This window comes from Astatotilapia calliptera, chromosome 12 (genome assembly GCF_964374335.1).
Source record: "Astatotilapia calliptera chromosome 12, fAstCal68.1, whole genome shotgun sequence".
NCBI classification, from domain to species: Eukaryota; Metazoa; Chordata; class Actinopteri; order Cichliformes; family Cichlidae; genus Astatotilapia; species Astatotilapia calliptera.
Window position 1 is genome coordinate 16,911,294 of NC_137433.1, and position 14,331 is coordinate 16,925,624.

Below are 14,331 nucleotides of genomic sequence, written 5' to 3' on the forward strand. Positions count from 1 at the left end.
ACGATGTCAAATTAGAGCTCAGACAGTTATGCATGATTAATGTATTTTGTAATGAATCTAGCAATTTTAGAAAAAATTATTTATTTATTAATTTGCTTCTTTTTTTAAAGCCTTTTAAAATACTTAACAATGAGATTCCCAACAAGCAGATTTTGAGTTTCAGTAGGGAAGCCGCGCCACCGTTTGATCGCTGCACTGGCTCACAGCATTAAAAATGAATCAATGGATATGTACCTCAGAAATACATGCATTATATTAGTGGGATAGTGAGAAACTGAAAGGACAATGTAAGGAGAACAGACAGGTTCACAGGGAAATACTATGAGCCTTTATGGCATTTTCCTTTTATCTGCCACCTCTCTCTCTCTGTCTCGTGTTCCTATCCACAGACACACATATTTTAAACTCTCTGTTGGCTGGAATGTTTTGGTCACATGAGAAGCAATTTCACAGCTGACGGTCTGAACCACCTCAGCACCTGAAACTTCATTACGGCACACTGGCTGGTCTGCTGTGCGCACATAGACACACGCACATAACTTGGCATGGCGAGGCGCTGCAGCTCATGTTCTGGTCTCGAATGTGGCACTTCATAATAATGGCGGTGACATGTTGAGTGCCCAGCTCATATTGCCAGTGGTGTCGTAAACAACATATCACTTTGTGCAACAGCAAAAGCCACAAAGCAATGACGGGTACAGCATTGCTGGACAGGCGGAGATACAGATAAGATAAAGCACGTGCAGAGAAAGAGAACTAGTGTAGTCGCTGGGTGACGATATCTGATTGTCACCCACAACTCAAAATTTCTTCAGTGATTTAAAACAGGTCTTGCTCAAAGGGCCCTGGAGCAACTATTCAGAGCACCACAGTCAGATTTAAAGACAGCATATAAAAGATGGACGCACCATCTTTGCTTTCTTGGTGTTTTGGAACCAGATGTAACAAGCAAGAGGTGATGTGAAATTCGGAAACTTGAATATAATAATGAGTACCAATAAAAGAATAAAGGTGATAGAACAGAGAACATAAACAAGACAACTAAACTAAACGACATAAAAGCACTACAAAAATGTGTATACCAAAGTGATTCTGCGAACCTTTTCTTCTCAGGCAACTGATTCAAGGGGGCCTAAAGGCGTAAGCACAATCAACCTAGGACTTTAGCATAGCTAGAAAAAGTCCCACCTGAGGATCAAAAACTGATCATATCCTCATTTTTGCTATGTTGGTTGGGACCACATCTAGACATCCACTGGACTACTCTGTGAGTAGGCCACTCTCACACAATTGAAGATTATGTATCGGAATTTCAGGAGCGGGAACACGCCTCCAAACACTCTCCTTCCAGCCCTCATCTATATAGGTTCTCCCAGTTCTGCAAGCTGTCATTCACGTTTACGTGCCCCACCCTCCTTCCCCTTTTCAATTCTTTAACTTCTTCACTTCTGTTTAGTACACGGGGATCTGCCAGGCCCGGGAGCCATCGCCAGTCCCCTTCGAGGCCTTCCCCAAACCGCAGCTGAATTCATGTCCAAGCGTTCACCTTTACCTACTAAAACGTTGTCAAACGTAAAATGAGGACGTGGGCCCAGCTAGTGAATAGTAAGTTGCTAATCACAACATGGGTCTACCACAACCATACCCTACTTCATCCTCCTTTTTGACTTTAATAGAGAATATATTTTACAAAATAAATCTCTCCACGTGTCCTCACCCAGGGGGCATCCTTATCAGATAACCAAACCTCCTCAACTGGCTCCTTTCGATGTGGAGGAGCAGCGGTTCTACTCTGAGAGCCAGCCACCCTTCGGAGGAAACCCATTTCCGCCGCTTGTATCCACAATCTTATTCTTACAGCTCCTACAGCTCATGACCATAGGTGAGGGTGGGGATGAAGATTGACCGGTAAATCGAGAGCTTTGCTTTTGCACTCAACTCTCTCTTCAACACAATGGAATCGGTGCAGCGTCCGCATCACTGCAGCCACAGCACCAATCTGTCTGTCAATCTCCGACTCCCTTCTCCCATCACTCGTGAACAAGATCCCGAGATACTTAATCTCCTGCACTTGGGGCAAGAACTCATCCAATGTTTATACAATCTGACTTATTTATGCAATCACTGCTGGCCATTAGAACGAATGTAGGTTTGCTTCACATCATGAGTAATAATACTCGTCGACCATTTAGGGTTAGAGAGAAAATTCAGATGGTTCCTGATTTTGCTCCTGGTGTTAAAGTTTTAAGACATGAACACAATGTTTCAGACCCAGAAGCTATGACTACCTTTTAGTCTTTAGTCTACTGACAGAAAGTCATGTTGACATTAACTTTCTAACCAGCTATATGTCAAAGTTCTGATAAACAGTGACTGCAAGTAAACTTGCCATAAAATTACAGATACGTTTAGATAACATTGATATTGTATGTGAATATATGCAAATATAAATTAACATTTGTTAAACATTGAAAATAATTTGCTTAACTGCTCTTAGCATCTGCTTAACATCCTCTGTGTTACCTTCAATTGATGCTGGTGGGACAAATGCATCACTCAGTAGTTGGTTAGTTGCCTTTATAAACAAAACCGCTAAGAAATCTGAAAAATGCCAACAGAACACAGAAATTTGCAACACCCAGTGCGGTACGGTATCAGTGAAATCTAAAACTACAGATCAAACCTGAATGAAAGCCCATCTGAAAAAGTACAAACTTGGTCTTTTTCCTCTTTCCTCCTTTCATTCCTTCTATGGGCTGCCATCGTTTCCTTCAGCCTACACTCTTGACGCATGTCAGTCAGTCCCCAGTTAAATAAAATGACAAGTCATCATTAGACTGACTGCATCTAACCGGCTGCTTGCTGCGCTTGTCATTCACTCTGACTTGTTGCCTTTCACTCTCTCCCTCATCACTCTGCGTCTCTGCTGGCTTCCCGTTTCTTATTGGGTGAAGATTCTCACTTTTCTGCCCTCATCTGGACGCACATAAACCAGATGAATTCATGTTTCCTTTCATCTGTCTGTCAGTTTATTACCCCTCCCTCCACCCGCTTCTCTTTTGCTCATTTTTCACCTTCATTTTAGCAGCCATGAGGAGGCATTAGTGCACTTTTCATAAATCTAAACCTGAATTCCCCCAACCAATATCTGCAAATTAAATTAAAAAAAACAAGAAGCTACAAACATGACTAAAATCCAGCTTTTTTCATATAGTATGAACATAAATACACACAGCTGTGATAACTGTGCTCGAAATTGCTGTCTCTTGCCTGTACAATCTCTCGCCAATCTTTGGCTTTATTCACTGAGGGTCTCATGCATTTTGACCCTCATAACTCGCACACATGCTCCCTGACACAATTCAATTTACAGCACATCCTCTCTCTCTCTCTTCTGTCTTACTGTACACCCTTTATCTTTAACCACCACTGCCTCACCCACGCTCACCCGATATCTCCCGCATCGCCTACATCTGCTTCCATCTTCCCCGCTCCCTACCTCCTCATTGACTCTGATGCTGAAATCAGCCCCCTGTCTCCTAGTCCCCCCCCCCCCTCTGTCGCAGACAGAATGACCATGCCAGTGTTGATTAGAGCCCGCATGGCCAGATGCTCAACTAGGCTTAGCACAGGCCTGTGGGAAAGAGTACTGCTTATTCTAGCCTCAGGAGATGGATTGAAAATGACGGGACCTAAAACAAGCAAGCATTGTCTTGTTACCTTCACATATTCAACACGCACAGGCACACAAGTCATTGCATGTAATATATAGCAGACAAGTTTTATTCCTATGTATTATATTCCTAACGAATGTGATAATTACTAATGTTACAGACTTATTGTTGTTTAAGTGTACAAGTACACATGTTCAGTTCGCTGTGATTAATTTAAATATCTAGTTTATCCTTTAAAAAAATTGCTTTATAACATTTATGCAGACCATAGTGAGGGATAGTTGTGACATAATGTTCTCTTTTTGTGAAAACGGCCCACTCCTTGAGTCCGATTCAGGTGATTTTTGGAGCACATATTGCTACAGCACTAAACACTGCCATCTCACCAAGACAGTAATTTATTGTAGATCAGATATGGTTGATACCACTGAGCTTATAATTACAGTATGTCTAGCTGTACCCATTTCAGTGATGTGGATATTCCCTCTTTTTAAAAATCACAACATGATTTCTTCATGTCACATGAACACGGACCACAGTGGGAATGTGCACTTAGGCCAATATCACAGAAACCCATTAGTAAATGAAATGTTGTGGAGGGTTATTTAGAATTTTTATTCAATTTTATATAAATCAGACCTGGGACAAACTTAAATAAATAAAATATGTGCTCCTGTAAGAGTTTTACTGTCTGCACTCTTGTAGGACGTCACATAGCTGCAGTAGAATCAATATATTTGATTCAGGTCATTACATAAATCGTAACCTGTCGTAAGTCTTTCATCGGGATGACAGAAATCCCATTCCAGTTCATTTCAGTGAAGGTCTCCTCAAGGCCATTGAGTTTAAAAATCAGTGACAGATGAGGCTGATCTGGTATTAGTTACCCAGAAAGATTATAGATAAACGACTTACATTATGTAAACCGACACTGGAGCTGGAAATCAGTGTATTCAGCAGTTTGCCTAATTTAAAGCGCCTTCTACTGAAGAGAGCTATTATAATTAAAAGTGCTGAAATGTGCATAAGCATTAGCGTAAGATTTTTAAGGCTTTTGAATAATTTCTTTGAAAGCAGCCAGTGTAGAGGAAAAACAAGCCAGATTTCAAAGAGTAAAGTGCTTTGTTTGCCCTTTTTTGTCAGGTGGATAATAAATACAATATGTGCAGTTAGGCAATCCAGAAAGCACTGATAGTCTTGTTATACAGTACCTCAAGTTTGGATGCATTGTGTGTAATTAAAACAATTCCCAGTGGCACCTAAGGAATTATTGGATTTAAACAAGTGTTCTGTGTTTACCTTTGGTGCTTATTAATGTTTGGAGTTTTCCTAAGATATGTTTTAAACTTGTTTCATGGTTCTAATTGGACAGCATAGGGAGCATGATGAAACTGTTGGCAATTGCCTGAAGGGGCGGATATCCTCTGTCTTGTATTCACAAGCTAATTATACTTTCCGTCAGATACTATGAGAAGTCAGAGTAGTGTCTATATTTCCCACAAAATTCCTGCATACTGGGACTATTACAGTGCACAGTGAGCAGACGGGCGACAGAGAGAGAAAGTTCGGTTTGAGCTGCTCTGAATTTGCCTGTGTGTTGTGCAATTTTCTATAATAGTGGAAGGAGAGCAGTGGAACAAATCTGGAAATGTCTTTTTGGGATTCAAGCCTTTCTGTTATAGGACACACCAGTGCAAAAAAACAAAACACTTTGGTTATCTTGTGTGTTTTACATAAGGTAGTGGAAGCGACTACGAGATGTTGATCAGAGATGTACATGTGCAGTGGTTTATTTTCTCTAACTTTAGTATAGTTAAAAGTACACATAGAGGCAGCTGATGGTAGCTGCTCATACCTGAACTAATGAATAACTAAGTCAAAATAATCACTGGGAATGCATGAATGCACAAATTATTACTGACGTTCCTGTAACTCAGCTCGGTTACTCTGTTGCCATTTTTCAGTTTTCATCTTTTGCATCTCTCTTTAGCTGGAAAATGCTGAAACACGTGGAAAACTCACTTGGTATGTAAATGTGTGGCAGACCGAAACCATGCATGCGTACATGCTACCTGCGCTCTTGGCTACTCTGATGCAGACACCGGAAGATATAACTGGTATCTGCATCAGGTTAGTGAGTGCTGCCTCACTTCACTTCCTCTCCTTGACAAGACCTGCCTTTGGAGGCACTGACCTCATCTTTATTACAAGTACAGGGAGCTGGCACTGGTTTTGGGGGGGCTGGGTTGTTGTTAAGTTACAGTCAAGTGTTGTTTACCAGTGAAATAACTCTTGATCTTACAGAGATCACTGTGCCTGTGGGATTAGTTATAGTGGTTTTCAGCTTATCCTTGTTGTATAGGTTAAAGATACCTCAGAGAGAGGCAGAGAAGTACAGATACCTGTGTTAAAAAGTACTGAAGCAACTTTTTTACTCAAGTAAAAGTGAAAATCTACTGGACAAAACTACCCAGTATATTCATGCAACATTTGAATAACCCACAGCTAGTATAGCTTAATTTGTTTTGCAGGACGTTTCACAAAATGAAAACAATGCATTTGAACGTTGATAAAGTGTTGAATTTGAAATTACCTGACTCTTTAAAAAACACTGCCTTAATTCTTTCTCCTCTTCTGTAGTGCTAGCTAGATTCTGAACTTATGGAAACCTGCACTGCTTCCGGTCCACTTTAACTCCTAAGTATAAATGCTATTAATGATGCTATTGATGTAAATGTAAGGAGTGGAAATAACAGACTTCTTTTAATGTAGGGAGTGAAAATAGAAAGGTTTCAGAAAAATTATAGATACCTGAAAATTATTGTCAAGTACAGTATTTGTAAGTATTTGTACTTCGTTACTTCCCACCTCTGGAGACCGGGATCTAACATATGCTATTAGGTGATCAGCATGATCAATCTACATTACTAGATTTTGTTTGAATTTGTTTCAACCTCAGTGATACTCTGTCAATTCAGATCTGACTGTTCTGTGTTCAGAGCATGCAAGAACTCTAGAGACTCCTTTCTCCATACTGACCCTCGAAACTGTTTGCTTTACCTTATCATCGGCGTAACCAGGCCACACTGATCACTCAGCCACATCCATAGTGCTTCACGTCGATTTATCTCTGAACTAATTCAGTGCTACTATATGCTTATATCTTAATTAGCTTGTGCATCCTACACGCTTTCATTTGAATTTCATCGGTGTGTAAAAGCATCCCACTCGCACCCAGTGTGCTCAATGGATTTGAGGGGACAAGCCAAATGACCTCTGCTGCTCATTTCATTCATCAGATGGAGAATCTGAATGGAAGGTACCCGTCTAGTCCATTAGAGGCTCGTTATTTGGCAGGACCTTCAAATGTCTGTGTGAACCACTATTTACAGTCAACAAAACCAGCAGGCATCGATTTTCTGATTTCTTCACATAGAAGCATGAAATCTTACAGGAAAAAAATGGCAAATGTGATGTTATTGTCAACAAGTATCTCGTAAAGGTTTTTCACTTTGCTTTGTTAGATGTGAAAAATCCCCAGATTTATTCCAGCAGACAATATTACATATATCAAAATAGTGTTGCCTACATATAAAACAACGAAAAATCCATTTATGCACTGTGATAAGGAGACGTTTTGACACTGAAATGCAGAATAGAACTTTTAGCAGGACAGGTTTGTTTAATTGGACCCAACCTGCAATAGATGTGCTGCATCAGAATGAATTGGATTAAATGTAATTGAAATCACGCATTAGTTTTGTAAAGGAAGATCTTTTTTTTTCAGTGTTTAATTAAATGTGCCTCTCGATATCTGGATATATAATAGCAATTAACTGAGTTGTATACTCTCATCCAAATATCAAATAGCATTAGTAACCAAAATTGCTCTATATGCAGTACAAGAAGCTCAGGTACATGGCCAGTTGTCATTGCCAGTTTGCAGGGGCAGCAGTCTAAGCAGAGATACCTGGCCACTTCCTCCAGTTTGTCTGGGGAATACCAGCCAAGAGACATAATCTCTCCAGTACATCTTGTATCTGCCCCAGGGCCTCCTCCTGCCAGGTCATGCCTGAAACATCTCATTTAGGAAGCGCCCACGAGGAAGCCCAGTCAGATGCGTGAACCATCTCAACTGGCTCCTTTCCATGTGGAGGACTCGTGGCTCTACTCTGAGTCCCTCTCAGATGACCAAGCTGCTCACCTTATTGCTAAGTGACAGCCCGGCTACCCTTCACAGGATGTTCATGTATCAGCAATCGTACTCCTTTGGTCACTACCCACACACAGCTCGTGGCCATAGGTGAGTGGGGGAATGTGTGATACGTAAAAATAGATACAAAGGAAAACGACATGCAGGGATCCAGAGTAGATGTTTTAATCAGGCTGAACTTCTGAATGTTGTAAATGTTGTAAAATTGTTGGGACTACACCTCAGTGAAACTTCAGAACAGCCTTGTTTCTGATTATTTTGCTTAGATCCACATTTTGTTGTTGTCTTTAAAATAAGCAATATGAACAATTTTTTGGAAAGTACATTCTCATTCCCAACTGTGTTTTGTCCTGCTTGTGCATTGATAACTTAATTTACTTGAGATTACAGTCTTATGTGCCCAGTTTCCCCTGCCGCTCAAGGTAATTAAACCTGGTGTGTATTATCTACACTTCTCTTAATCCGCTTTATGAAAACAGGTTGGAAAATGCCCTCGCACTCCAAAAAAGCACCAGGAAAACTGCAGGTGGAAGGGAAAAACTCATGTACAACTCTGTGTGTGTCTGGGTGTTTGTCACTGAGGACAAAATAAGGATGGTGAGCAGGCCTAGACGAATGTCATATTTCTCCACCTAATAGGCTTGCCTGCTATTCAGACACTCCACTGGGTCTTGATCTCTGACAGAAATGTAGCTAAGGGACACATGCACACATACACATAAAAACCGTTTCTCCAACCTAAATTTGAAGCTTAAACAGGTGAGGTACTGAAGAGGAGTGGATGTGCTCACTGTTTCTGAGAAAGGACACAGACTTTGAATATTTGACAGAGGTCAGACACTTGTGGTATTTCTTGTAACTAGCTAGCTAGCTGGTTTCTCATATAGAATTGTTTTAAAATTATTTTATTCCAGTCCTCAGTTTGTTAACTTAGCAGAGACTGTGGATACACACTATTGCACACACTCAAGTGACTAAGCCAAAATAAAAAATATTACTAATCATACTCTTTACGATTAAAAACATGCTTAAAACACACTTACACTTTCAAATTTGATTGTCTTTGAAAGACATTTTAAAAAAAAATCCAGAGTGAAAAAGGAAAAGAAAATCATATGAATGTGAAAACAGAGCCATGTCCCCATAACACGAGTGAAATACCCGCCCACACATCCACACGCCTGCATGCAAACACACACTAACACACACGCACACACATTCCAGCAATGATATCAGTCCCTGAGTAGATCAGTTGCCCGTGGACAGAGAGGTTGCCTGATCAGGTGTGCTCTGATCAAGTTATTTTAGTTGCTTCTAGTTTTTTGGGCAGGATCATGTCTCTAACACCAACATCAACTCTGACTATGAAGGAAAGGCCACAACAGTGAAGCACATCAAACAATACAGGTGAGTTAACAAATCCAGACACATGTGCGTCACACTCTTGTTCTTAAAAACCCCTAAATAGCAGCCTGACCTTTATTTTTTTATTTTTATCATTGATGCACTTGATGTTTATTTACATCAACTTCTCTCTTTTTTAAACTCTATTTGTGGAGATTCTATTTAGATCCTATTCTGGCTGAAAAACTGAAAACGGTGCCATGTGTCAAAGATAACTGAGCACATTAAAGCTTACACAATATCCTATTTAAATCTTTGCTTTGGTATTCTCTAGTTGTCTAATTTTAAATTAAATGTGGGAACAATACGAACGAGAACTCAATTAATTATGTAATTAAGCTGTTATTTCTACCTTAAATTGTTTGGCTTTCAACTTAAGGTAGGAAGCCTTAATCTTTCGTTATAATCAAAAATGTGGCCTGATTGTAACTCATCTTGATTGCATCATATATTTGATCAGCATCTACTGGAATTTATTTTTTTTCCAAAATGCAATATCTTTTTGAGTTATGTCCTTTCTGATGCGTGTAAAATCAAAGTAAACCAAAAGTAGAGATCAGCTTTTCCACTTTCTTTCTTTCATCTCTGAACTGGCAGTATAAATAAATTCATTGTGAGGCACCGAAGAGGTCCACAAAGAGTCGAAGATAAAGATTTAAAGCAGTCTAGGAAGAAAAGCAATGGCGATATATTTAATGTTAAAACATTCTCTGTATACAGTCCACTAGCTCACCTGTATGCTCAAATAAGAGCTGAGTCATTTGTGTGCGTTAAGAGGAAAAGATAAAGAAAAGGTAGCGAGCGGACAGATTAGGTGGCTGATTGGATATGGTTCTCAATTCAGCTCCCTGCCAGGGCCAATAACAAAGAAGAGACACAATAGTAAGGGAGCTGGATGAGAGGACAGAGAGAAGAGGGTGGAGGTGGTGGAAGTGTAATGGAGTCAAGGACCCTTACAGACTGTCAAATGCTGCACACTTGCTGCATGTCAGGCCCAAGACACACATGCACGCATAAGAATCAGTCCAATATTTTGCTAGACATGTCTGTGTGTGCGTGTGTACAAGTGCTCCTTGGCGATAAATCTTAATTACACAATGGAGTGCAGGCCATGTGCCATCTCATCACACCATGTCAAATCTCATAAGCAACACAAAAGAATAGAAGAGGAAGAGCAAGAGCAAGAAAATCAGATGCAAGCAAATGTGTATCTGGTATGTGAAGAAAGAAGGAAATTCAGACCTGCACAGGGGGGATCCAGGGGGAAGACAATCTTTGTATTGGATCCTCTTGGGTAGACTCACTCTGGTCATTACTTCTAAAACCAGAAACTCACCAGCAGCCAATTTTGTGTTGCTGCTGGTGATTTTGCAATCAGTTCAGTCAATATTAACAATTCTAAAAACAAAACAAAACATGTAACCGATCTATTTTGTGCCAAGGGAAGCTGGCGGATGAATACACAGGTTTAGAATGTGAGAAAGAATGGGGCTGGGGGTGTTGTTGTGGCCCGCTGAGTCATCGTGGCTGGGTGATCTGTAAAAAGCAGCCCCATCAGCCCCCCAGAGTAATGGTTAATCGTGGGAAGTCTGGTGTTAGGGTAAGTGTGGCTGTGTGCAGGCCCGGCCTGATTGTGGACAGTTGCGGTGGGTTTTGCCGTACCGTGGTGTGACAGGGCCAGTCAGGCGGATGGGGCGTGTGTTGTTGTGGGGAAAGTCCTGTACAAGCAGCTCTTTGCTCTGCTGGCTGGGAGAAAAGCTGGGGCAGCTCTCCCAGAGTAGAAAAAAAAAAGCTCTGTTCTTTTGTTTTCATGGCCGTTCTGCTCCCTCTGCTATGTGAGTTTGGGTATCTCATCTGGTTGGCTGAATGATATTCGGTCCTGTTCTGGACCTCTGGTGTCTCACAAAACTTCCCGTAGTCTCTTCCTAGAAACTTTTACTTCCAAAGTTAAAATACAATTACAATAAAAGGGAAAGCAAAGACATTGATCTCTTTTGGCGTGGCATTAAAATGTATCTAGCTTGTAACGAATCAATGAAGGGACACTTAAGCTGACATGCCGATAATCATCTTGTAGTAGCAACATGATAGAAAGCAGACACACACACACACACACACACACACACACACACACACACACACACACACACACACACACACACACACACACACACACACACACACACACAGGAAAATACCACCAGAAAACAGCAGTGTTTTCCCTTATAGTGCTGAGGGGGATTTTCAAAGAAAATGTCAAAAAAGATTTAGTTATTTCTCCTTGTGACATTTCACGGTACCTGTTAGCCATCTTACTTTTTATATATTGTGAAAATACAACATTATTATTTACAGGTCACTGTAACCTCTGCCAGAAATTGTTCAGTGCTATCACAACTCTGAGGTTGCTATGGGTCAGTATTTAATCATGCTTCGATGTGTGGAAATATCTACTGTATATAGATGTGTGGCAGATTAGGAGGCAGAGCGGCTCATACGCTAATCACAAGGTCAGGGATTTGATCATCAGCTCCTCCTCAATGTACATGTGGAAATGCCCTTGGACAACATGATGAACCCAAAAAACTACCTTTGATACATCCATCAATGTGTGTATGTGTTTGTGTGTATGTGATCTTAATATTTTTTTTAAAAAAGCAAGAATTATGCCTTGTAGTGTAAAGTGATTTGAGTGTTCGCTAAGACCAGAAAAAGCACTTTAATAATTTCTCTTCCTGTGCTGCACATGTGGTTCCACTTTGTGTCTGTCATGTCTTTAGCGAGGTAATTAACTCCAGTCAGACACTCTGTCACTCAGACCCGGAGCACATGTGTCTCACAAAAGCCTCATTTCACAGGCTGCTTCAAATCAGACGTAGAAACATCTACCCACACTTTTTCAAACAAATGTGCTGGCTACACATATGCACGTCTAAGGACTAGACCTCTGACATAGTTTACCGCTTCAGTGCATTTATCATCCCTTTTCAACATCCAAGCTCTTCATCTCATCTGGTTTGAGATCTAGCCACTGAGTAACATAAAACATTTCTCTATCCGAGTGTCAGTGTTTGAATAATGGGTCAGGGACTACATGTGTCTTTGTGTGTGTGCTGCGTCTGCATATGTGTGTCATTCCACTGTGCTGTGATTTCCGTTCTTGAACAAGGCTGAGATGTTTTTTAAGTATTTTTAAGGCATTTGTTCCAAGGTCCTATTTTGTATGCTCTGTTTGCCATGCAACAAAGCAGGACTCTGAGCTCTTGATGGACTAATGTAAGGCTGTTTTTGCTGTGTGTCACTTCTCCATGTTCAATCCTTAGCTCCTTTATTTGACACTGACTTCTTTTGTCTTTTCTTTTGTCTTGTTTTTGTTGCAGGCACAGAAATCGTGGATAGAAAGAGCATTCAGCAAGAGAGAATGTGTTCATATCATAGTGAGCGCCAAAGACCCCCATAGGTGAGTACAGAAAAGGGATATTAGAAAGTGTTAACCAAAAATCTTTATATCTTTAATCTTTACAATCCTTTGCATCATTGTAGAGTTTGTTGTTTTGCTGTTGACCTTTTAAAACATGTAGAGTAACTCTAATGACACTGCAGGCAAGAGCTTCGCATTAATGAACCAAAACACTGACATTATGCATTTTAAAACACAAATAGGGAATTTAAAGGTACAGTTGTTTTCTGCGGATAATAATAATAGTAATGATCAGTGTTGCCAACTTAGCGAGTTTTCAGACCCCTTAGTGACTTTTTTTCTAAAAAAAAGTCGCTAAAAAAAGACGTGAAAGCGCGTATCGCTTTTACTCTCAACAAGCAGCGGGTGCTGTAACGCAGTCAGTTCTTCTTTTACTCTTTTACTCTTATGCTGTTTTGTGGATCACAAGGTTTAAAACTACTTATAAACACACACACACAAAGTAACTCCACCAGAGCGCCTATTTCGGGTCACTTTTGCCGGTCCAAGCCCGGGTAAAGGAGCAGGGTTGGAATTGTGACATTAAAAAAAAACAATAATTGCTAAAAGAAATGTAATTTGTAGTTCTAAATAAACTCTAAATGCATTTAGGACGTTTTTTACTCACTTTATGTCTCTTCCACGATGTTATTTCTCTCTCCAACAACATAGGTTACAATTAGATTAGCATGACCAATTATGCAAATTAGGCGATGGCGTCATTTAGTGACTTCTAGCGACTTTTAGGACAACCAATAGCAATTTTCCTTACTGAGGAGTTGGCAACACTGGTAATGATAATCATTATTATTATTATTATAAAGAATTTTATATTTATAGTCACAGTTCTGCCTAATCTCACTTTATGTATGTGACTAGAGACTAGCCACATGTATAGTACATCAAAGAAGAAGGGAACACGCTCAGACTCCAGTTATGAAAGATCATACCTATGTTTTATCTTCTGAAAAGGAGTCCCCTTCACCAAAGAAGTGAAAAAGCAAAGGAAAGAGACAACATGACCAGCATCTCAAAAATGTCAGATTTATTGTTTCCCTGGCTTGCGGCAACAAACAGATGCTAACAGCAGCTAACAGAACAGAGGCTAACAGCAGCAAAAACATCAATGCTTACTGACAAAAAAGTTTAAAGCGTTGTTGAAATTCAACATTAGCCACAGTAGATAGACATGTTACTTAGGTAAACATCAGACTTACAGCCTACACTCACTGCAGATGAACAGCAGCCAGAGTTGTTTGTCCTGTAGTGGACACCATAGACAGGATTACACACTTGAATTGATAGAGGTAAGAAACAGAACTCAGCTGACTGCCATCTGCAATATTCTGACATCTATTGAGACTAGACAATGTAAAATTAAGGTCTAGACCAATTCATGAAGACAGTAACATATTCTACATTGTTGTAAAAGAATATTTAGGAAGAAGTCCTTATCATTCTGGCATAGTCTATCTCAAAGTACATTTATGAGGGCTTTGTTTACATAATACAACGCTATAACAGCACTGTAATGATAACAGCACTTTAGAACAATTTGACTCAGTGTGATAAATTCACAA

At 40.1% G+C, this 14,331-nt stretch overlaps 1 protein-coding gene across 4 annotated transcripts in view; it reads left to right on the plus strand.

Annotated features, from left to right (window-relative positions):
* Positions 1-14,331, plus strand: part of trpm3 (transient receptor potential cation channel, subfamily M, member 3) — a 124,459-nt gene that overhangs the window by 41,044 nt on the left and 69,084 nt on the right. For all 4 annotated transcript variants that reach the window (XM_026187097.2, XM_080287499.1, XM_026187102.2 and 1 more), the window contains exon 2: positions 12,672-12,751. In XM_026187097.2, coding sequence (XP_026042882.1) covers positions 12,672-12,751 — 80 coding nt within the window. The remainder of the gene's footprint in view (positions 1-12,671; positions 12,752-14,331) is intronic.